This window comes from Globicephala melas, chromosome 12 (assembly GCF_963455315.2).
Source record: "Globicephala melas chromosome 12, mGloMel1.2, whole genome shotgun sequence".
NCBI lineage: Eukaryota > Metazoa > Chordata > Mammalia > Artiodactyla > Delphinidae > Globicephala > Globicephala melas.
This window is the reverse complement of record NC_083325.1, coordinates 6,832,220-6,858,180: the sequence shown is the minus strand read 5'-3', so window position 1 is coordinate 6,858,180 and position 25,961 is coordinate 6,832,220. Positions and strand designations below refer to the sequence as shown.

Genomic DNA, 25,961 nt, shown 5'->3' with positions numbered 1-25,961 from the left:
TTAAAAATAATTTATTTTTTTATCCTGAATATCTGAGAAATAATGAGCGCAAAATATGCAAAGGAAACAAAATAAATTTGATAAAGTCAGTTATCCTATAGGTTTATTTGAAAAATGTATGTTTGTGTATAGAGCACCTAGTTCACTGGTAGACACAGACCAGATGTTCAAAAAGTACTTGTTGATTGACATTTTGTAGAACTGCCACAAATCTTTGCTATTATGTGTGTGTTTTGTGTCTAGAATGTCCATTTGTGTCCCTAATGTCCATTCAATAAGACATACATAAAAGGTTTATGTTCAAAAAGCAATCATTCACTTTTTTTCTTTCATTCAGTAGAGACTTGCTGTTAGGCAGTGGGTGTATTTTAATACAAAAGACATCATCTCTCTGTGGTGTTTAAAGGCCTTGGTGATTCTCCTTGAACCAAAGTGGTAAATACTGTAATAAATAGAAATCTCTATTTCTTGCTGGCTCAAAGAAGTAGGCTAAAATTATGGCTATAGTTTATAATTCCTGCTCTGTTATGAATTAGAAATTTTTCGGCAAAATACCACATTTTAAGTCATAAATAAATAGCCCATGCTGAGCAACTTCCACCAAAAATTATTCTCCTCATCCTTAAAGGCAAAAATTAAAGATATGCATGGTGGAAAAAATCCTAAAGCTATTTCGCATATGCTGTATATGTTACACTTTTTGCAAGACAGCTCACTTCATTCTTTTTCCTTCTTCCTTCTATCTCATATCCAATCTTAAGGAGGCTCTTTTTAGAAAAAATTAACATATCAACTAGAATCCCACACTCTTACTGAGGCGACCTTGGGTCCAAATCCCTTCTCTGCATCCTTGATGGCTTGGTGGCTTTCGCAAGTTCCTTAATCTCTCCCAGCCTCAATTTCTCCATTCATAGAATTAGGAAAGAAATACATTCCTTATAGGTTTTCTGCAAAATTACATGGAATAACCTAGGTGAAATGCTAAATGGACCTCAGTAGATGGAGTAATTTTGTTATTACTATTTTAAACACTGTCATATTTTCTTGAATACTGATTAAATTTGAAATATTTAACTTGTTCATAGAAACGAATCTGGAGAAACCATAAGAAGTGTAATTTCTAACCATAATTAATTTTTTAAAAACCTTAACTGAACTTCTGAATTTCTTCTAATGTTATATCCAGGACTCCAAATTTTGTTCTCAGGTGCACCAAAGACTATAAAACATCCTTTGTTAAGGGTGGAGAATAAACAGCTTCTTATAAAACAAGACTTCATCATCCAAGAATTTACAGATTTATATCCAGTGATTTAATTTAAAAAAGAAAAAAACCTTTTTTTGAGTCAAAAAAATGTTTCTCAAACTACTATAGAATAACAATTATGACTCTCCAGTTTTTACTTTTATTGCTGGGTTGAAAAAGGTGACTCTACAATGCCTACACCAGGAGGATATAATTCTACAAATAAGGGCCCAGCACGACATTTATGAGAAAAGCCGCGTCCTCCTGCGCAAAGCTGATTGGTGCTCAGCCAATGGGCTTCAGGGCGTCGCAAATAAAGGCACCTTCTCCACTGGGCTGGCCAGACGCAGTGTTGTCTCTGCCTGTGGAACTTCGGGAAATGCTCAACTCCTATCCCAGCAGAACACAGCTGTGGTCAGCAAAGAGAAACCGCACTTTGAAGATGAAGCATCTTCTTGCCCAATTCCCATCCATTTTGGCCATTTATTGCTTCTGCCTACTACAGATTCCCTCCTCAGGTAAGGGGACCCCTTCAACAGACCCCAGCTGGCCTGAGCTCTAAGGAAGACTGGGACAGACCTTGACCTTTCAGGGCACTTCTGGAGGGAGTCTAGCTTGGTTCCCTCACCTACTCTCATTTCTACCCTTTGGAAATGGCTTCCATCAGAGAGGATGGACAGAGCTAGATGCCGCAGCCTTTTACCAAAGGAGGTTACTTTCCCCTGTGGAACTGCCTTTAAACAGCTCCTGTCCCAGGGCTGGCCCCAGGATGTGCCGCTGAAATTGTGAGGGATATGAGTCGGGGGACGACTCCAACGTATCAGCCATTTGTGCTCTTGGAATTCTGAAGAGATGAGAGCAGAGACGAGCTTACAGTGCCAAAGACTGAGGATTGAGGAACAGTTGGAGAAGAGCGGTGTGGGAGCGAGCACAGAGAAAGGGAATCTTCTCTTAGCTTCTCCTGTGGGCCTGGCGGGGAAGGTGAGGGGGTTGGGCGGGGGGGGGGGGGAGAGGCCCTGGGAGCGCAGCTGAGGCCCCATGTCTTCCAAGACTTGGGCGCTGTCCGAGGTGCTGACCGGACGCGGGTGTCTCTTCACCAAATTCTGAGAACCAGTGCTTTTGCAGGGAAAAGGAGTTCCCTGTAGGGAACAGGAGTTGGGTATGGGGTCCCTAGTCGAAATTTGTTACCCATCTCCAGGTAACTCGCTATATGATGCAGGATATGGTGGAAGCTCCAGTTGGAAACACAGATTATTTCAAAATTTTAGAATTTTCCATTAGAATTTTGGTTTCAGAGAGTAGAAAATCTTTGAAAATATATTCAAACAGAAAATATATTTGAAATAGCATGCTTGTTTTGCCATGTCCTGTAGTGTAATCACAAAGCCTAGGCATTGCAAGGAACCGTGGAGGTCATCTAGTTTAAACTCTCAGGAGAGCAGGTCGCCTTTATGATTTCCCTAGTTGATTACTTTCAGTGACACCCAACTCACTACCAGCCAAAGTCAGCCAGCAGCTGCCTCCCCTGGTTTCCAATAGAAACTTGTTTTGGAAATTTCTTACTACCTTTTATTTACCTGTCTATATATTTATATCCACCTCCCTCTTTTTCCGATTTAATTTTCTGTTCCCTGAGGATAAGGTCCCTATGGTATTTATCATTGTATTGTTAGCACAGAACCTCTTAATCATTCCTTATAAGATTGGTTTGAATTTCTTTTCATTTTTGAATAGCTCCAATCATCACAAACTTCTTTACACTGAGCTGAAATCTGATCACATGCAACTTCTAACCACTAGCCCTAGTTCTGCCCTTTGGGGATATACAGAATAAGACTAATATTTCTTTCTTTTTTTTTTTTGCGGTACGCGGGCCTCTCACTGTTGTGGCCTCTCCTGTTGCAGAGCACAGGCTCCGGACGCGCAGGCTCAGCGGCCATGGCTCACGGGCCCAGCCGCTCTGCGGCATGTGGGATCTTCCCGGACTGGGGCACGAACCTGCGTCCCCTGCATCGGCAGGCGGACTCTCAACCGCTGCGCCACCAGGGAAGCCCAGGACTAATATTTCTTATGACAAGTTCTCAGAACAGTTGATGGCAATTAACACACACTTCCTAATTTTTCCCTTTTTGCCAAAGAAAACTGTGCTCAGTTCCTTTAACTCACAACAAATCCTATCATTTCAAGCAGGACTATTACCTTTCAAGGTTGGGACACTATCTTTTGAATCCAGCACAAGATTGCCTCAGCTTTTTCTTGGCTTATAGTGAGACGGCAGGGAGCAATATATCACTCAGTATTTTTTTTTTTTAAAAAATACTACTCTTGAGCCAGATATTCCCTGTCTCAGATTTTTAAAATCTAAATTCAGGGTCTTATATTTATCCCATTTAATTTCATCTTCTTAGTTTTGACATATCCCGTTGATTCTTTCAGTTGCAGTATTAGCTTTTCCTCCAAGTGTTGTGTTACATGCAAACGAGATGAAGACTTCATCTAGGTCAGATAAAAGTTGACCGGTATAGGGTTCAGCTGCATTACTTACTCAGCTGCATTACCAGTAGCAACCTTCCCCATATCCCTATTCCTGAAGAGTCTGATGAAGCAGAGAGACAGGTATCCGTATTTCTTAAAAGTTCCAAGAGTGACTCTGATGCACCTACTTACTGACACCATCTCTTGATATCCTGTCCTTATATATTCCATCAAAATATTACCAAAAGTGGGGTCCAGCTGCTCGCCACTCAAAAGCCAATAAAGAGGCAAGGTTGGTGGAAAGGAAAGCTTCCTTTATGTCAGGTGCTGGCAGTAGAGCGGGGAGGGTGGACAAAGGCCTGTCCAAAGGCCGACTCCCCAGCCACGCCCCCCCACCCCCGACAATCAGGGGGCAAGAGCTTTTATAGATGGAGGGAGGGGGCTACATGCAGAAACAGCACAGTCAGCTCTGACGGTAATCTTGAAATTGGTCATGTGGTGGTCTGACCAGCATCATCTTGATTGTTTTAAGTATAGTCAATCTTCAGTTCTCGGGTTGGGTTGTTCCCATTTCCTTGAGGCCAGTTCTCAGAATTGTGGCAGCTTATGTCATGGCTACAGCCTGGTCAGCGTGTAGTTAACTTCTTCCACCTGATGGAGGTTTTAGTATCTACAAGACAGCTCACAGGATATGGCTCAGAATATTATCTATAGCCCTTGAGAAGGAACTAAAGGTCCTTGACTTTGCTTACTGACTAAACTATTTTTATTTAGTCTTTTGGGAATGTTTTCTTTTGTTTCTGCATTTTCTCACTTCTTGGATTAAACTTATCTTTTGGCTAAAGTTTTTCTACAGACAAAAGGCAGGAGGAGGACATGAGGGGGCAAGGACCATAGGGCTCTGCTCCATTTCAAAAATACAAATTAAGTTGTTAACTAGGTAATTTTTTCCCTGTCTCCTAACTTGCTAACTAACTCTTGTGCTGCTAACTCCTGGTAAATAAAAAACCATGCAATTTTTAATTAACTTTGGTACAAATCTCAGATTTGCTAGTGGTAGGTAGAAGTGTGTTTTCTTTAACAATCCTTTTAACAACATGGTATTAATAGAATCGCTGTGTGCTCTTCATGGTAAAAATTTAAAAGTTAATGCTGGACTTTCCTGGTGGTCCAGTGGTTAAGAATCCATCTTGCAATGCAGGGGACGCCGGTTTGATCCCTGGTCGGGGAACTAAGATCCCACCTGCTGCAGGGCAACTAGGCCCACGCACCACAACTAGAGAGGAGCCCATGTGCTGCAACTAAGACCCGATGCAGCCAATAAATAAATAAATATGTTTTTAAAAAGTTAACGCTACAACCTCTTTTCTCCTAATAGAGATTTTTATGATTTCTCACAATAGGGTTTCCTCGACCTTTAGCTGATCCTCCAGATGGCTTGGATATTGTGAAGCTTGAGGTACACCACTGTTCAGTAATGTGAGATTTTTATTTAGCCTTAGCCTTGAAACTATCAAGTGGATAATGTTCACTTAAAACTATGTTAAGATCAGATTCTTGGCTGCAGCAGAAACTCACTGTTTTCATTTTCATGGCTTCATTTAAGTCATCTTGGGAGTTGTGTTGAAATTTATGGCCACTGTGAGAAGATAATGCAACGTTCATAAATGAGGCAACTTTAGGATTTAATTTTACTTCTATTGATTAAGGAATTTGTACTTATCTTTGATTCATTTTCCTCATTTTTTAGCAGCTGGCATATTGGGCAACTCTTTCTAGACAACCTAAGGTAAAACAATGAATATACATATGGTAATTCTTTTATTTATAACAGTGCACCTGCTTATACCATAATTGATATCTGTAAATAAGCACACTCTTTTGCTACCTATAGGAGAATTCTGCGTGTATGTGTAAGTGTGTGTGTAAGAATACAGTTTTAGGAAATAACGAGTGAATCTCCTAAATATAAATGACCATAAAATATTGGTAGTTCATCTGCATTCTTATAAGGATCATAATCACATATACATATCATATACATAATCATGTATATACATAAAATTACATGTCAGGTGGGGATACAGTAGTGATCCAAACAGACCAAATTACCTGCTCCCATGGAATTTATATTCTAGTTGGGGAAGCAGTCTCCAAGATAGATAGATAAAATTTTTAAAATATTTTTTTCTCTAAAAAGAAAAAAAAATAAAGGAAGGAAGGTGCATATGAAATCTTGAGAGTTGGTGTTCGTCACCTGGAAAATCATCTTCAAATTCCTTGGTTATTTTGTGGGGGGGCTTGAAAAGTAATGGTATAAAGTTGCTGAACATGATAACAAAAATATATTACCTATTGGGCAAAAATATTTGCCCAATAGGTGCCCAGAACACACACACACACACACACACACACACACACACACTTCTGTGAACAGATGCTGACAAAGAGACCGGAAGTTGTAAAAATAGTAAATACTTTCTGCTGATTTAGAAATGGTGATCATGAAGAAACAGAAAGTTAATGTCCACTGAGCCTCTGCTATGAGTAATTTTGGTTCATTATTTTGTGTGTCTGTGTGTCTGTGTGTGTGTGTGTGTGCCCATATTCATGTGGGTACATGTACACGCATAACAAAGAGAGAAAGAGAGAATATGTAAATATTGGTTACTGCAGAAACCCTCCACGAAGTTTGTAGGAAGTTGTACTCACAGCAACAAAATTAGACACGTTACTAACAACTTTCATTTCTGTCTTGATTGGAGTTTGAGCTGTTTCAACAATGTTTAGATGTAAATGAGATGAGATCAATAGTAACGAGATATTTACAACATCATTCACAGTACCTCTCTGAGTAGGATATGCTGCCAGTACAGCTTTTCCTGGGCTGTCATCCATGCAGACAGAACAGGGTGGTGCTCTAACAAGGATTTAGAAATTAAAAGCTGGACTTTCTGCAAGAACAGTGAAGATTCATGTAGAAAGCTTTTAGGGAAAAAATTTGGTCAATATGAACCAATCCTAAGAAAACTGAATTAAAAACTGAATTAATATGCCCAGCAGCAAATTAAAAGTTGCAATCGTTATTTTATCCCACCTCTTAGTTAGATGGCTATCTGGGAACTGATTAGGGTATTGCTTCAATGCATCATAGAGTATGTTTTTCCCCTGAAGATTGAAAAGGTAAAATAAGATTAAGTTTTAAAATAATGATGTCGCTGGCAACTTTCCTTTTGGCAAGATTCTGCATCAACTATAGTCTTATTAAGTTTGTATAATGGATTTCTTTTTAGAATGCCAATTTATTTCATAATATTCAGGTAAATCAGGAAGGTCCCCGGTGTAATTTCTCCTGGAAACCTGCCCCAGTAAAATTCCATGTGACTTACCCTCATTTTCTTTCCAGGATAATCAAGACATATACAAAAGGGTGAGTACCACCAGCCTAGTAACAAGAGCATGCAACTACCACATTTACAGCAAGTGACGCTTAGAATTAAAATCAACCTTTTTTTCCTCTTATTTAGTTTTTATTTCATTACGCCAGAACTCAGAAGCCGACGCATCCAGTTAAAACCGGGGTCAGTATTTTATCGTAATCATCTCTCTGTAAAAGTCACTCTCCTCTGCACGCCTTTGTCCTTTCCCATTTAATATATGCAGATAAGTAGAAAAACAGGGGCCTTCCAGAAACTTTGGGTAATAGTTTTCTAGGTGCTTTTTCCTGGGGCTGCAGGGATTCTCTCTCTCCCTCTCTGGGGAAGGGGTTGGGGGAGGTTGACAGATCTGAAAAGCTAGAGAATAATTACAGAAAAGGAAAAATTAGTAAGAAATAACTTTTTATTATGCACTTAAACAGATGTACAAGAAGCCTGGTAAAGACTGAGCTCTATTTACATTGCTCCATGTTACCTTCTGTGTTTTAAATTCTGTAAAGCGCTTTGTGACGTGTGAAGTACCACATTCTCAACAGTGACCTGTGGGTGTGCATCTTTCGTCACTGTCACAATGTGTATGTGCTGTGGGAATAAAAAGCATCGCCTCTAACTCTCTTATTATAAATTGGAGTTACCCTCAGGAACAGATTGTTGAAGTGAATTTCTGCAGGGTATGATTTGGAGAATATTGGGAAGGTCATAGAATCAATCCAGTCAGAGTGATTGAAATTCTACTATTAGAAAGTCACTTGTTTATATAGTCAAGGCTTTCCAAGTCTTCAGAAAGATCCTTAAAATAAACAAGTACCAAGCAAAATGTTTTTCCCTTTGAGGCAAAGACACAAGAGTAGTATAGATTATAGATTTAGTACTGGGGATCAGGTAAGGATGGGAATAGTATCAGGACAGGCCATGGGCACTGCAAGTTGAGAAGGGTCAAAAATGGAAGGGAAAAGAGAAAGACAAATACCATATGATATCACTTATATGTGGAGTCTAAAATATGGCACGAATGAACCCATCTACAAAACAGAAGCTGACTCACAGACATAGAGAACAGACTTGTGGTTGCCAAGGGGTGTGGGGAGTGGGGAAGAATGGAGTGGGAGTTTGGGGTTGGTAGATGCAAACTATTACATTTAATAGAATGGATAAACAACAAGGTCCTACTGTAGAGCACAGGGAACTATTTTCAATATCCTGTGATAAACCACAGTGGAAAAGAATATGAAAAAAAGAATATATATATGTGTATAATTGTCACTTTGCTGTACAGCAGAAATTAACACAACATTGTAAATCAAATATAGTTCAATAAAAAAAGATTCTTTCTAGCCTAAAAAAGAAAAAAAAAAAAAGAAAATGGAAGGGAAAAGATAAACTCCGTGTCTGTGACACGAATTAACGTTTACTCTGAGCTGAAATACTCAGGGAGGATTCACAGGACTAGATAAGACAGGGTATGTATGTCTGAGTGTGTGCGGGCAGTCACAGATGAGACATACAGGAGAATAAAATGAATGGGGCCGGTGGTTATGCATGCGGCCCTTCCACCTCGTCCCCTAGATAAGGAGAGCACACCTGGGGAGCCAGAGAGGGTCTTCATGGAGATGCTTATCTGGGACGATGCACTCCACACTAGAAGGACAGAATGTTTGGGATTAATGCAGATACAAGTCTGTTTTACCCTAAGGGAATATTTTTGAGTGATGTGTTGGAATGAAATGTGCTAGCAAGGCAAGCGGTTCTTTATTGAAATCATAAAATTTCAGGCTTAGGCTTGGAAATGGATTTTACTCTGAAAATTAAACCCATTTGTAAGGGGGTGAGCAGACAGGAATGCACATAGCCCTGGGCCTGGGCCCGGTGCTGTCTGACCCTCACCGCCTCTTTGCTGCAGTTTCCTCCTGTGAATTCTCTAATGCGTCTGGCTGCTAAGCTGGCCAACCAAAGGATGAAAAGATTTTGGCAGCGCGTACGTACTTTTTCCTTCCACCATATTTTTATGCCACTAGAAGTTCACTTACCCGTGGTGAATGCCTGTTGTCCCCTTTGGGCTCACTGATGTTTTCTCCTTGTACGAGCTCCACACGGTGGCTGCAGGGCAGGGAATGGGGGAGAGGGGCTGTGGTCCAGCTCCGTGACCATGGGCTCCTTCTCTGCGCTCTTCATCTTTTCTCATTTTAGTTTTCGTGTTGTTTTTTCACTTTCCCTGCCCCTTCCTCTTCCTCCCCATGACATGGACACTTGCCTTGATCATATACTCTGCTTCCCATTGCCCCACCTGCCCTTTTATTCTTATGGCAGGGCTTCGTTTCTTAAAAAAAAAAAAGAAGCTCTGAAACTAACACAACATTGTAAATCAACTATACTCTAATATAAAATTAAATTAAAAAAAACAAAAAAATTTTAATTAAAAAAATTTAAGTTTAGAAATGACTAGTTTCAATAACAGCTGAACCTGTTCAAAATGTCCATCAAGGTTTTGTTGCGTGGTAGCAGAACAAAGAAACAAACACAAATTTTTGGACACTGTGAGTCCAAGTAGGGTGAACGACTCATTCCAGTTTGCCCAGGACATTCCCGTTCCTGGGTTTAGCTCTGAAAATGCCAAGACCCCAGAAAAATGGCTCACTTCCTGAGAAACCCATTGGTCATTCTAAGCACAGGCCACAGTTTGCTTGGATACTGGTGTCAGACTTCCAGGTTGAGTCTGCCTCCACCATTGGGCCAGACCCACAAGGAAAGATGAGCTGAAGAAGCTGAAATGGCATATCCTTGAAAATCTGCCTAAACCAGGAGCCAATTTCAAGTCGAGGCTATTGGGAAGAACAAGCAAGTTTAACATTGTCCTGGACCCTAAGGGTAACCTGACCAAGAAAACACACTTGCCTTCCTGAACAGAAAATTGTGATTGGCTCCACGGTTAGCTGTTTTCTTGAAAGGCATTTTGCATCTGACTTCCGGCTACCTTAGAATGGAATCAGGGAGGGGCAGGATCACAGTATACTGCAAGCCTCGGGGATGAGTTTCCTATTAAATGAACCTGGGCCTCATTCCTTCACAGGATTCCGGAGCTGCTGCAGAGCATCTTACCAAGAAGGTATGTAAGCCCTGAGCAAGCACCACCCCCCAAAAAAGATCTACTTCTCAAAGAGAGAAGGACGGGGGAGTGCTTGAAGCCAGGCCACCTTGCAGCCCCTTTAGATCACTTCTGGAAAGAACTGGTCTCACACTCTGCCCTAAAATTCTCTGAGGCTGAGCATCTAATTTTGGGTTTCCCTGGGCTTGTCCTGGAGCAGAAAGGAATCATGGAGCGATGCCCTTGGACGGCACTATTTCATCTCCATTCTTACAGATGCGTCACCTGGGGCCATCTGCCCCTGGAGGTTTGCTTTCTGGCTCAGGGGCCCACAGGCCAGTTGTGCAAACTTGGGGAGGGGTGCAGCATCTGTGCTTCTCCAAGTTGACCGTGCACCGTAAACACTTGGGACTTGTTAAAATTCAGATGGCTGGGCCCCAACCCGAGATTCAGTGGGCACCTGAGATTTTGCATTTCTAACAAGTTCCCAAGTGTTGTTAATGTTTTGGGTCTGGGGACCACACCTTGAAAACCACTACCATAGACATCTTTGAAAGACCTTCGGCACAGCGTGGTTGCATAATGGTTTGTGTTTTTATGTCGCAGGATCACACTGCCACCTTGGAAAGACCATTTTTCCTTTTCAGGGTAAAGCGTATTTCCTCTTCTCTGTTTTTCACCCCAATTCTCTCCTACCGCCCCAATTATGGAGTTACTGCAGAATGAGCCCAGACAGGCCCCCATGGCGAACTGGTGAATCATTAGGGGAACTTTCTCACCCTTCCTTAGGGGATGACTCGATGCTTGGAAAGGAAAGGGTCCAACCGACACGGGCTGCGCGCACCAGGGCTCTGGGAGGAGCTCTGGGGCGGGAGGCGGGAGTTCTGCTGATGGACAGACGCGCGGGCCAACCAAAGTCGTAGTCCGTGTTCCAGAGCCTGAAGGTCTGGGACGCACGGCCCCGATCACAGTGGAAATAGGAGTCTAGGCGTCCTTTTCCCCAGGGAACTTGGAGCTTCTTGCAAAGGTCACAGAGTCACAGATGGTCTTTTAGTTCTAGACCTACCACTCCCTAGCTGTTTCACCCCCTAGATCTTCAGTGTTTGCATCAGAAAAACGTGCGAATCAGACTACATGTACGCTCCTCCATCTGCATTCTGTGGTCATTGGTGCTAAGAGATGCTCTGCAAAGATCAAATTCGATCGAAAACACTGTACCTGACACTCTCCGAGGTTTACAGAGAATACCATGTCCTGCAGGAAGCAACCTGTCTAACTTGGCTCAGTCATACTTTTCCCAAACCCCCATGACATCCCAAGTACACATTTTAAATCTGCATGCCCTACTAGTGGTTGTTTTCTAGAAAGTACTTGCAGAAACAGTGGGTCTCCATGATGTCTTTAGGATGAGAAGTCCTGTGATGTGTTGTTTAGGGATCGTCCTGCCACATAAACAGAGGCTAAGGGGTGGAGTGGTGGGGTGAGGGACAGTGTCAGGGCCATAGGAGCAGCAAGGGTCCTGGAGCACTGCCCCAGAGGATCCACAGAGTAGCAGTGACTGGGGCTCCCCAGGTGAGCCCCCAGGGAAGCTGTTAATGCCTCAGTTAGGAGAACAGAGCCTTAGGGCGTAGAGGAAGGGTCTGGAACCAAGAAAGAGATTCCAGGCAGTATGGTCTCAGTACTGTAAGCTGCTCCTTTTTTTTTTTCAGCCAAGGAATGGAAGAAACCTTGACCTTAGCACCTGGTAGGATCGTCCAAGGTCAGCCTCATTGCAGCTCTTCTCCCAAGCAAATGTTATCTGTCTGACGTGGGGCAGTGAGAGGCAACCAGAGGGGTGATAGTTCCAAGAAAGGGAGGCCATGTGAAACCCCTAAGGGGCTCCTCTGCCCCCTCCCTTTCCTGCTCTCAGCATCACAGAGACCCCACTGCAGCCTGGCACTGTCCCAAACAATGCAGCCTTTGCTTCATGCCAGCTCTTTGCAGGTGTGTTGTCTCCAGCAGTGGCTGCGAGAGGACAGAAGCTCCACAGCTTTTGTGGCTTCTCACCTGGCCCTTGTGATGAGGCAAAATCCTCCCTGGCGTGCTTGGTGGGGAGAAGTTCTCTATAGTGGGAACATTTCCGATTAGAACCAGGTCAGGCTCTTCCCTCCATTCAATGATGCTCTGAGACCTGGAGGTGAAATCTGGCAAGATTTCTTGGCTTCTGGCCTGTGGCAGTTCGAGTCCCTGCACACGAGCAGCTCTGGGCCACCACTGTCTCTCATGTTGATATGGTCCCAGGGACATGAGGCCACTGTCTTTCAGAGGCATCCCAGCCTCCCTCCTGGAGCCCTTGGACCAACTGACAGCGACTGGGGCCCTGGCAGCCCAAGGTGCCTGAGAGAGCTGTCCAGATGCTGGGGAGCATAACCGCCCTGGCCAAACTGGGAAAGATGTTCCCCGAGGCCACAGCTCTCATACTGACCTAACAGCCTGATCAGTTACAGCAACAAACCTTATGAGTACCAATTATGGGCATTTATGACATGCCAAATTGAGGTATTTTAAAATATGTTATATAATAACATGACCCTGGGCCTCATCTCCATCCTGATAATGATTCAATCTGACCTGTACATTTTTCTTTTTTCTTTTCAGAATTCAGCGGCAAAGGGAGACTGGATCAGATGAGGCAACTGAGCATTTGTTTTGAACAAACATCAAATTTCTTTCTGTGAACAGTATTTAAAGAGAATTCTCTTGCTCTCTCTTCACTAGAATATTCAGTTGTGTAAAAAATAAAGTAGCATTGACACAACATTTTCATTTCTTATTTCTTATCGGGTATATTTTTTAAGTAATAGGGTACGTATGATTAAAATGTGCTGGTTTTGGTGTTGTTTTATCGTGTTCCGACAATCTCGTTATTGTCAAGCGTTGAGAGCACAAGCCCGGGAGAGCCTGGCTGGCTTCAGATACTGACTCCGCTTTTTAGCTGGGGGACGGTGGGCTGGTCACTTCCATGAAAAACTAACAGCACCTTCACATCGTTTTAGAGATGACTGAGGAGATGGTCCACGTGAGGGGCTTAGCATGATGGTACCTAGTGAGCACTCAGGGAGTGTTGGCTCTAATTACATTTCAAAGATGAGTTTTGTTACACAAATGGTACCAAAGGGACTTGCCCTATGGGAGTCGCTTCTATATTGCTGACCAAGGGCTCGAAGTTACAGCATTAAGTTAACGTATACCAACTCCAATATGATCCAGCAATCCCACTCCTGGGCATATATCCAGACAAAATTATAATCTGAAAAGATACACACACCCCTATGTTCATGGCAGCACTATTTACAATAGCCAAGACATGGAAACAACCTAAATGTCCACCAACAGATGAATGGATAAAGAAGATGTGGTGTGTATATATATATATATATATATATATACACACAATGGAATATTACTCAGCCAGAAAAAGACTGAAATAATGCCATTTGCAGCAACATGGATGGACCTAGAGATTATCATACTAAGCTAAGTAAGTCAGAAAGAGAAAGACAAATACCATATGATATCACATATGTGTGGAATCTAAAATAGGACACAAATGAATATATCTATGAAACAGAAACAGGGTCACAGACATAGAGAAAAGACTTGTGGTTGCCAAGGGGGAGAGGGGGTGGGGGAGGGATAGACTGGGAGTTTGGGATTAGCAGATGCAAACTAGTATATATAGGATGGATAAACAACAAGGTCCTACTGTATAGCACAGGGAACTCTATTCAATATCCTGTGATATTCCATGATGGAAAAGAATATGAAAAAGCATGTATATATATATATGTATATATACCCACATATATGTATAGCTGAATCACTTTGCTGTATGGCAGAAGTTAACATAACATTGTAAATCAACTATACTTCAATAAAATTAAAAAACTAACAAACAAAAAAAATTCCACATACCAACTCCAGACTCCACAAGAAACTGTGAGGCTCAGGCCTTTACCTTCTCAGGTGCCTCCTCTATAAATGATATTTGAGGGGCGTGGATGTATGGAGGGGCCCCGACGATACATGCCGTGAACCTACACTGCACTCAGCCTTCTTTCTTTGAAGTCTCTCAAGCTTCTCATCCAATTTAAGAGTCCTCCTTTTAAAATGTCACTTAGACATCACACTTCTAGGATTCGGTTTTTATTTTCACCTTTATAAGCCTTTGCAATAAGTCTCAAGTCTATTTTCTGAAATAGAATATTTTAAGACCCCTCTGTAGACCCTGTCACAAAAGATGAGATGAGCCAGCCCACTTCCATGAGACCCTGGGCTGCGCGCAGGTCCGGTGGGTGAGATAGAGGTGCTGGCCCGTAGGTCTTTCACTAAATGCCGGAGTCAGAATTCAAACCCAGGTTTAACTGGCTCCAGTGTCTACAGTTCTTCACCACAAGGGGCTGTCTCCCAGGGACACGGAATCAGCCCTTGGCTGAGGTCAAGAGTGAGATTGCTTTCCTCACTTTATATTTTAAAGGCATTGGGTCTTCACAGTACGAGTTGCCCAACCACACGTGAAATAGTTTACATCAGTCCTTTAGTTTGAAACTTTGGGCCTTTAGGAGAATATGGTTAAAATAAGAAGAAAGAAAACAACTTCAAGTCAATGATGAAAGACAAACAGTGAATGTACTAAATAAGTTAGACACCTAAGTAGAGTGATTTTTAGATCTGTTATGAAGAGTATCGTAGCTGCCTTTAAAATGTCCTGAGTAGGATTTATTTTTATAATTAAAAAGTCACACTTTAACATACATTTGAAGTGATTAAAAGCATCAGATCATAATGCAATATCAAGGCATTATTTATACATGATTTAATTAATAAAATATTTCCCTTTAGACCTTATTACATGCCTTCCATACATTGACGGTACCATTTATGATTTGATCACACCTTCTACCCAGGGTCCCTCCGTCTAGACTAGCTTGTCATCATTATGTTTTCCTCTAGTGCTGGGACAGTTAATGTTTGTGAATGTTGTTAAAAGACTGATGGTTTTAAACTAAAGTTAGACTGAACCGGAAAAAAAAAAAGAGTGAGATGGGATGAGGGTACAAGGTTGAGCTGCACATGAAGTTGCAAAGCTACAACTGCTACCCTCTCAGCCCTTGACTTATTAGGTAGAGATGGTATACCTAGTGCAAGGTCAGAGTGGAGCAGGAGTTCATCATGGCCAAGGAATGCCAGAGCTATTCCTGATTTGGGGCCAAGGAGGGATCTGGATGAATTGGGGGAGGCTAAGCAGGGACCCTACCCAACCTCTGCTTGGAGTTTCAGATTCTTTTCCAATTCAACACGTTTAGGGAATTCCCTGGTGGTCCAGTGGTTAGCGTTCTGCACTTCCACCGCAGGGAACTAAGATCCTGCATGCCACGCAACATGGCCGAAAAAACAAAAGAAAAACAACAAAAACAACCCCAACCATGTTTAGACTCTCTGGCTTTCTTAGTCTTTATAAAGGTATTTACCTTGTCTACCTCAATACCTGAAAGAAACAAATTTTCCTGGCCCAAACAAACCCCATCCAAAGAGCTGGAAAAATACATCTTCTGGAAAGGTTTATTTTTTTTGCTCAATTCTATGATCTCTTTGTTGACTCTTGGTATTTCAGTTTAATATTAAAACCATCAATTTGCCTCAAGAGATTAAGTCACAACCAATAGAAACCCTGAAGAAGAGGCAGTAGGACCTATTTTATTTATAGCCTTAGTCTTTGCCTTCCAGACATTGGTGAAACGGAACTTAGAGGGTTGCTGTAATACAGCAGAGTCCAGAAGAAGAGGCTTCACTGCACAGCAGCTGCAGAGATGCTAGGGCTCTGGGCAGCCGGCTGGTAGACCATATGTCTGCAGGCTCGGAGGAGGGGTGGTTGAGGGAAGAGCTACCATTTGTCACCTTCCCAGGGAAAACTCACCTTGACCTGAAGCAGGTGAAGAAGAGTGAGGAGTGTTTGTGGGAAGGAAAGCCACAGGGGAGTAATTTGGTTTTTTTAAGATTTTTTTTTTTTGATGTGGACCATTTTTAAAGTCTGTATTGAATTTGTTACATTATTGCTTCTGTTTTATGTTTTGTTTTTTTGGCTGTGAGGCATGTGGGATCTTAGCTCCCTGACCAAAGGTTGAACCCGCACCCCCTGCATTGGAAGGTGAAGTCTTAACCACTGGACCACCAGGGAAGTCCCCACAGGGCAGTAATTTTATGCTCAATTGGCACTTAAAGAGATGGACAACATTGTAAAATGTATCTTCTTACAGGGGGAGGGTCCTTCCCACTCAACTACCAGACAAAAAGAGACATTTTGGTAATGAAACTTGTATTACTTACAGTAAGAGACCAAACAATACTGTGGTTTGAAGAATAAATACGTTTTTCTCTCTAGCTTACAGTTCTGACATGGATGACCCAGATCAGTGGAGCGGCTCTGTTCTTTGAGCTGTTGAGAGGCACAGGATGGTGAAAATCATTGCCCCTCCCCCAGACCCTGCATCATCAAAGCACGGTTGCCAGGAGTCTGTGCTCCAGCTTGGTGGGTGCACGTGCATTGTTTTAAGGTCCAGGCCTGGAAACGGCGAACATCACTCCCCTCCCTTGGAGAGAAATCAGCAACAGGCCCACACTCAGGGAATGTGGCCTCGGGGGCCACATCGCACTAAAACCCTGCTGCTTTAGATTTAGAAGAAGAGAAGAAGGATTCTTGGTGGGTAACTAGCTGACTAACACAGAACTCAACTTTGAGGAAGCGGAAAGGATTCTTCTAGCAAGGTACTAATGCTGTGATATGCCAGGGGGAGAAGGCTGTTGGCTGTGCAAAAGCCTGCCAGGGGCTGGTAGATGCGCTACCAGCAGGATCCAATACACCCCCTTCCCCATTTCATCTGAGCGGAACATGATAAACTGAATGGCTGAAACTGGAGGTTACGGAAAAGAGGCGGAATGCTGTGGACCAGATTACCCAGAAGAGGAAAGGGAGAGGATCTAAAGAGGAGGGGTTAGGGTTGGGGACTGCAGGAAGGGGTGGATGTGTGGAGCGGCCCCGGAAAGCTGAAGTGAAGGTCCATATTGGGTGAGAAGACGAGGTAAATGGTAAAGAGACTCCATTCCTGAACATGCCTGTGAATATTCTCTGAAAGGATGAGAAGGTGTGGCTGGAACCCAAAGTAAAGCACTGCTTTGAAATTCTTCTGAATCCTGAGCATGCGATCGACTTATCTAAGGATGAGCTGGTCCGCCTTCCTCCACCGTGGGGGCTGGGGGAAGCGGCCTGGGGGCTGCTGTGGGACTACCCTTCTCTAATCCTGTCTAGTGAGGAGCTTCTCCCCAGGGGCTCTGTTGACCCACACAGGCAGATTTCCCTTGACCTTCTCCCCCCGTAACCTGTACTTGACCCTCGTACCCCTCATTATTCTTTTAACTCCCTATTCGACGTCTGTCTTCTCTTGCAGACATTAAAACACCAAAAGGGCATGAAGGCATGGATCCCAACTGTCTAGGACAGTGCTATACCTACAATTCTTTTATTTTTTTTTTGAGGTACGCGGGCCTCTCACTGTTGTGGCCTCTCCCTTTGCAGGGTACAGGCTCCGGACGCGCAGGCTCAGCGGCCATGGCTCACGGGCCCAGCCGCTCCGTGGCATGTGGGATCTTCCCGGACCGGGGCACGAACCCGCGTCCCCTGCATCGGCAGGCGGACTCTCAGCCACTGCGCCACCAGGGAAGCCCTACCTATAATTCTTAATGCATGCTCAACACACAGTAGGTGCTCAATTAATAACTGTAAATTGAATTCCTGGGAGGTCCTAGGCTTGTGGAGATGCTGAGTCGAGATCCCTACCAGGGCAGCCAGAACACTCCTGGGGGTTCAGAGCCACCTCTGGCCTCTGTCTGCATCAACCTCAGGACTTTACACAGGGCGCCTGATCTACCGAGGCCGTGGGTACCTCCCACCCCAGCCAATCACTCTTAGCCGCTGGACGCCGAGCAACCTCCCTGCCCCTTCCCCCAACCCCTTCCCAGCTTCTCGGGGAACACGAGGGAAGAGGGGGTACAGCGTTCAGGGAAGAGATTGTGGATAAAGAGGGGTTTTTATCCTGATTCAAAGGTCCAGCGAGCCAAAAGGGAGGGGTGCGTCAGAGGAGAGGGGAGGCTATGGCAGGAGGCTAGACAGGTAGGGTTCCAGGGCAGGAGATGCTTGTTGCCTCTTCAGCGGAGACTGTGGCAGCTGGCGGTGTGTGCAGCGTGTTCGGAGGCCAAGTCCAGATGGTCTTTGATGGACAATCCCTTCCCAGCAGCCTCCTCCTGAGGAACACATGGTTAACCACCACCATTACCCCAGTTTGAATAACCAGAACGAATAATCATGACTTAATAGGACATGACATCCTTATATCCTTGGTCTTGCATGCACGCAGTGATCTTCCTGCTTTTTTTATTAGCTCACAGGATGTGCCTAATAAGTAACCACTTAGGTTCAATCTAAACATACCTGTAACTAAAATACGTTCTAAAATGCAGTGACGCTCACCTGCAACACAGCATATACCCTACATTGAGACGGGGGCTGTATGACACCGAACATGGCCAAGAGTGTGATCACCCCCGAATCAGAACTCCTAGGTCCGGACCTTTGATTTCTCCACCAGGTTGTGGGGAATGAGCTGGGGAAGGAGGACACCGTCCTGGTGATGGACGTGAAGGCTCACATCCTGCTGAGCTCCTTCTTGCTGCGCACAGCCCGCTGGAAGGGATTGGACTTGATCTTGGGCACTGGTCGCCCTGCTCTTCTTGGCTTGCAGAGCCCTGTTGCTGACCAGCTCCGGCATGAGGGCCGAGGGGTAGGGCAGTTTGGTGGCCACGTAGCCAGGCGCCACCACGTCCATTCTGAGTATCCTGCCCCTCTCCAGGTGGCCATGGATGCGGCCGTGGGAAATACCGACCTGCTTGGGAGGTTTTGTTCCTCTGGGCTCCTGGCTCCTTCTGGACACAAAGGGACGTGACTTGTAGAAAGTGACTAGAGGAAAGAGATCGACAAAGTCAGGCAAGAGTCCTTCAAAAACATTGAAGCTGACAGGGAACAAAATGAGAAACAATCCTGTCATCAGGGAGCTACCAGCCTAAGGAGATAGGCTCAGGGAGATACCATAACATGACATGGGCTTCACTGCTTCTCCCTGAGGGGAGTGATTCAGGTCACTGCCGATGGCAGGGCTTTCGGGAGTAGTGGCGCCAGTAGTTTGTAGAAACCAGGTCTCCTGGGACTTCCCCGGTGGTCCAGTGGTTTACACTCCGTGTTTCCAAAGTTAGGGAACTAAGGTCCCACATGCCACGCAGTGTGGCCAAAAAAAAAAAAAAAAAAAATCCAGGCCTCCAGCTCAGCCGGTTTCTTCCTCTGTCTGTCAGGGAATGGATAACAGACACTGGTAGCCCTCCCCGGCAACTGGACACATCTGAATTCCCTCCCTTCTGCTGCCTCCACCAATGAAGCAAACTAGAGAGGTGCTCTGGGGCCCATCGGGACCCTCACTTGCCTCTGAGATGCTGCTTGACACAGCATTTTGCTGTCACCACTCCCCCTCCGTCAGGATCTCAACAGACTTCGGATCTCTGGTCTCCTTATTCCAGGGTGAGCCACAAGCAGGCAGCCTTGTTAGAAACATGGAGCAGACTCTGGTCTCTTCTGTCAGGAGTGTTTTCACATCCTCTGAAGCTGAGGGGTTGCAGAGCATAGAGCTGGTTCCCAGAGACAGGGCCACCCCTGTCAGTCTCGGGGGGCAGGGCCCTGGGGGGTTGGCAGGTGGGATGGCTGTACCCGCAGGCAGAGGCGAAGGTGAGGGTTTTAGAAAACACTCCCTCTTTTAAAGGAAGTGCAGTGGCGGGTGCCTGGGGCAGTATTTGCCCACTTTGATTCCAGTTCTTGGCAAAATCCAGTCACCACTCACAGCCTTGGGAGTTGACTTAGCTGAAAAAGACTTATTAATGAAACAGGGTTCTCAAGTGTGTCGCCTTGATGCTTCTAGAAGAACTGTGGCGAACACTATGAGAATATCTTAGGGAAGATGACCTCCAGGTGCTCAGTCCACAGACGGAGACGCTCCTTGGGCTTGATGGTCCCTGACGGTACACCAGTAACGTACCTCCTACTGGCATCTTCAACTTGTCATACGTCACTTCTCACTATGAGAACAGTATGTGTTCATTACGTGAAACTTGCAAAGTACAGAAACATAAATAGTTTCCTGTTTGCCTACCACCCAAGGAAACTGTTAATATTGTCACGCATTGCTTTGAAATCTTCTATTTTTAATTTTCAAATTAATGTTTGTACCAACTAAAAGCGTATCTGTTACCAGAACTAAGGAAACCACAGACTTGGTTCCCAAAGGAAAACATTTCAACCAGGACACAATTTCATCACCTGGAGCCTCCTGCTTGAACTGCCTGAGTGAAAAGCAGACAACCTTTGTGCACTGAAACCCAGTAGGGCTGCTCCAGGCAAAGATTCTCATTTATTTATTTACTTTGGCCACGTCGAGCAGCAGGCAGGATCTTAGTTCCCTGACAGGGATCGAACCTGTGCCCCCTGCAGTGGAAGTCTTAACCACCAGGCCGCCAGGGAAGTCCCAAAGATTCTTATTTCTAACCCCTGGGATCATTGCCTCTGTTAGCACCTCTGCCGGGATGCTTCAAGAGGCTAAGGTGACACACCTGGGCATCGGTTAGCATCCTCTTGAACACACACTTCACATTCACTCATCATCTCACGTGGGAGATGCCAGGATCCTGGGACCTTGGTCATGAATGGGACAGGTAAGACAGAGGGGAAGAATCCTCTCCAGACCATAATCATTGAGGGTGACACCACAAAAGGGTGTAGCAACCTTCCTAGCGAGAAGAGGATTGCAACAAGATTTGAATCACAATTCAATCATTTTTCAAAGAACAGAAAAGCTGTGCATCAAGACCCTTGGCTTCAGTCACTTGCTAACTGTGTAACTGGATCAGGTTACTTAAACTCTGGGAATCTCAGTTTTTCATTTGGAAAACTGGAGCTAATAATATCTGTTCTACTGAGTTGCTATGAAGATCAAACAAGAAATGAAGTGAAAATGTCTGCTGTATAGTAACCACTCAAATGCTAGTTTTGTTTTTTCTAAGTGTTGTCACATAGCCAGGCTGAGATCAGGAAAAGACAGCCATATACGTAGAGAGATTTTAGCAGGCAAAGAAGTGCCCCTCCCCCAATCACCTCCCCACCATTGACTGACATGTGGAATGTCTTGGTCAGAAATTCATTCCAGTGATTTCTGTCATTGTTCTCCCTTCAAATCAGAGCTATATTTAAATCTGTGTCTCTGAAAATTTCTCAGACATCAAAACCGTGTTCAATACCCTTAAACTGGCAGGTCAAAATATTCAGTAATTTTGAAAGCACAATGAAATCAATTTTATTATGTCAAGGATGTGTACACGTTGTGGAGAATTTCTAATTCAATTTTATAAATTAAAAAAAAAATAGAGGCCAAGTAGGGTGGAGGTTAAGCATATGGGCTGTGGAGCCAGACTGGTGGGGTTCTAATCCCAGCTAGGCTACTTAATAGCTGTGTGACCTTCAGCAAGTTACTAAATAGCTCTGTGCCTCAGTTTTCTCATCTGTAGAATGGGCTAATAGAACTTTGCAGATTGCTGTGAGGATGAAAGAAGTTAGCACACAGAAAGCACTCCTGGTGCCTTGAACTCGACAAGCATTAGCTACTGTTATCAAAGGCAGATACTTCTGGAGGAAGCGTTGATTAATCAGTTTCCACTTGAGAGAAAGTTCATGAGATCTTTGCCTGAATGTAGGCTTGAAGGGAGTGAAAGTAGAGACTCTGAGCATATGATGTGTCTAAAGCAGTGGTTCTCACCCTGGTGTGCGTCAGAATCCCCTGGTGGGCTTGTTAAAATAATTTCTGATTCGGTGGGCGTGGAATTTGCATTTCGAACAAGTTCCCAGATGGCACTGATGCTGCTGGTTGGGGACCGCTCTTTGAAAGCCTGCAGCCATATATATCCCTACAGGATTTGGGAGCTGCTGCAGTGGACTTTACCAGCAAGGCGTGTGAGTTCTGAGGCAAACACCCCCCCCACCTCCACCCCCCCCCCCCCCCCCCCCCCCCCGCCAAAGAAAGATCTAAAAGGGAAGGGCAGGGAAGTGCTTGGAGCCAGGCCACCCTGCAGCCCTTTAGATCACCTTTGGTCTCTTCTGGAAAGAACTGGTCTCTTCTGGAAAGAACTGGTCTCTCAGCATGACCCTGAAAAATCTTCTCTGAGGCTGAACATTCAATTTCAGTTTTCCCTGGACTTGTCCTGGGGAAGAAAAGAATCCCAGGCGCTGCCTCTGGCCATTACTATTTCATCTCCTGTCTCATAAATGAGCTTCCTGGGGCCATCTGCCCCTGGAGATTTACGTTCTGGCTCAGGGGCCCACAGGTCAGTTGTGCAAATTTGGGGAGAAGTATCATGGGTGGCACAAACCCTATATACCAGTGCTTCTCCAAGTTGACTGTGTACCAAAAACACCTGGGGACCTTGTTAAAATCCAGATTACTGAGCCCCACCCCAGAAAATTTGATTCAGCAGGTCTGGAGCAGGGGCCAAGAATTTGCATTTCTGGGCTTCCCTGGTGGTGCAGTGGTTGAGAGTCCGCCTGCCGATGCAGGGGACGCGGGTTCGTGCCCCGGTCCGGGAAGATCCCACATGCCGCGGAGCGGCTGGGCCCGTGAGCCATGGCCGCTGAGCCTGCGCGTCCGGAGCCTGTGCTCCGCAACGGGAGAGGCCACAACAGTGAGAGGCCTGCTTACTGCAAAAAAAAAAACAATTGACATACATCACTGTATAAGTTTAAGTTGTGCAGCCTGATGGTTTGATTTGCATGTATGGTGAAATGATCACCACAATAGGTCCAGCTAACATATGTCATCTTGTATAGATTCCAAAAAAGAAGAGAGAAGAAAAAAGGGAAAAAGAAAATTTCTCCCTGTGATGAGAACTCTAGGATTTACTTTCTTAAAGACTTTCCCATAGATCATACAGCAACGTCAGCTGTAGTCCTCCTTGTTGTACATTACATCCCTGCTACTTATTTATCTGATAACTAGAAGTCTGTATCTTTTGACCACCTTCATCCATTCTCTTCTCCCCCTACCCTCCGCCTCTGATACCCACAAGTCTTGTCTCTTTTTCTGTGAGTTTTATTGTTTGCTTTTTTAGATTCCACATATAAGTGCCTTAAAGAGAGAATCCAAGATCAAATGTGTTTCAGGCCTCACAAAACTTATCTGCCCCTAAATAAAAGTTTATCAGAGGATTCTCACTCCCAACTTTCTGTTGCTACCACGTGATCTCCATACCCCCTTATCCTACAACAAGTTAACCACTTCATGAATTTCTGATTTCTTCTTTCTGTGAGTATTTTTGCAAAGTTAAGCATATTTGAATATACATACACGTATTCTTATTTAACCTTTTATTTTACACCGAAGGTGGCATGTATGTATTCACTATTTTTATGCAAATTTTTAAAATTTAATTTTTATATTATAGTTGATTTACAATGTTGTATTAGTTTCAGGTGTACAGCACAGTGATTCAGTTATACATATATCCATTCTTTTTCAGATTCCTTTCCCATATAGGTTACTATAGATTATGGAGTAGAGTTCCCTGTGCTATGCAGTAGGTCCTTGTTAACTATCTATGTTATATATAGTAGTGTGTATATGCTAATCCCAAACTCCTTATTTATCCCTCCCCCCACCTTTCCTCTTTGGTAATCATAAGTTTGTTTTCAAAGTCTGTGAGTCTGTTTCTGTTTTGTAAATAAGTTCATTTGTGTCATTTTCTTTATATTCCACGTATAAGTGATATAATATGATATTTGTCTTTCTCTGTTTGACTTGCTTCACTTAGTATGATGATCTCTAGGTCCATCCATGTTGCTGCAAATGGCATTATTTCATTCATTTTTATGGCTGAGTAGTATTCCATTGTATATATGTACCACATCTCCTTTATCCATTCCTCTGTCAATGGACATTTAGGTTGCTTCCACGTCTTGACTAATGTAAATGGTGCTGTCAAATCTGTCATTTTCTAAAATTTGATTTTCTGGATTTTGAGTAATAGTTATCAAAGCCTCTTTCCATTTTCAGGTTATAAAGAAATCATCCCATGTTTTAATCTAGTACTCTTAGCTTTTAATTTTTAATCTAATATACACTGGGAAGTACATATCCAATTTTATCTATTTTCAAATGGCTATCCAATTGCCCCAACACCATTTATTAAAGAGCCCATCCCTTACCCCAACAGACTGAGATGCCATCTGAAGCAAACAGTAATGTTTGTATGCACTTGGCTCTATTTTCAGACTTGTTCTGAACTTCCTGCTCCATTGATCTATTTGTCTATTCCTGCATCAATACCACATTGTTTTAATATCTAGTTGGGCTAGTTGTCCCCTCAGTCTCCCATTCTTACTGTTTATTTTATCATAAAATCTTTAGAATCAACCTGTCTACCCTCAGAAAGTAATTTGTTAGGTTTTTAAAGTGAGATTGTGTTAAATTTTACACTTTGACTTGGAGAAAATTGACATCTCTGTGATGTTGAGTTATTCCACCCAAAAATGAGGGATTTCTTTCCATTCATTCAAGTCTACTTTCGTTATCTTCAGGAATGTTTTATAATTTTCTCACGTAGGTTTTTGTGTACTTCTTGAGTTTATTCCTAGGTGCTTATTTTTCTTTTCTGGTGTTACTGTAATTAGGGTCCATTTTATCTTCTAGTTTGTTATTATAAATACAGACTAAGGTGATTTTTGTATGTTAATTTACTATTCTGCTCCAATACCGAATTCTCAGATTGTTAGTATGAATTTAAGACTTGATACTCCCAGGGTTTTCCAAGTATGCTATCATATCATATCACCCACAGATAGAAATCTTTTTTTCCAATTCTTTTCTTTTTCCATTCTTACAGTTCCAATTTTTTCTCCTGAGCCTTAATTATTTTCTTCAGAGCTAAGAGTGATGGAATGAGGGACAGAAGTTTCTGGGGAGGTGGGAGGGACGGCAGTCTGGAGCACGGGAGGATAGAGTCTTTGACCAAAGTGGGAGAGGCACCTTTCTCTGAGAGACGAGAAGGCAGTAGAGTTTGAGCCTTTGGCTTGTTAATCTCCTCTGGAGAGAGGGATCACGGGGTGGGGGTGGAGGTGAGTGTCGGCCAACGGAAGTAACACGGCTTGGAAAGAGAAAAGGGTAAAACAGCGCCTCCTCTAGTGCTGTGGAGGACACTAAGCTTAGCACTGGGCCAAACCCACTCTAAACTAGCCTGGGTCCTGACTTTTCTGATGAAACCAGGAAAATTCATTCAGTTTGCTGCCAAATAAATGAATAACCACATGTTTTAAGTGACCTATAATTCTGTGGGAAGGAGTTAGCTAATCTTAAGAATTCTTATAAATGATTAAATCAAAGCTCCTTGCCTTCAAGCAGTCATTTGATTCACTTTATATCAATGGTTGTGTATATTAGCAACACCTGAGGATCTTTAAGAAAATAATCAGTTCCAGGTCCCATTGCTAGAGATTTAATTTGGGGATGGAGCCCCAGGGTAGCTGCAGTTTTTGGAAGGCTCCCAGGTG

General features: G+C 43.6%; 1 protein-coding gene across 1 annotated transcript; it reads left to right on the top strand.

Annotated features, from left to right (window-relative positions):
- The first annotated feature begins 1,688 nt into the window (after nt 1–1,688).
- Nucleotides 1,689–11,988, top strand: NMS (neuromedin S). Its single transcript, XM_030839002.2, has 9 exons — nt 1,689–1,764; nt 5,125–5,180; nt 5,472–5,510; nt 7,128–7,151; nt 7,249–7,302; nt 9,059–9,133; nt 10,226–10,261; nt 10,847–10,888; nt 11,950–11,988. Exons 1-9 carry the CDS (start codon nt 1,689–1,691, stop codon nt 11,986–11,988), a joined length of 441 nt encoding a protein of 146 aa, XP_030694862.2.
- The last annotated feature ends 13,973 nt before the right edge of the window (nt 11,989–25,961 follow it).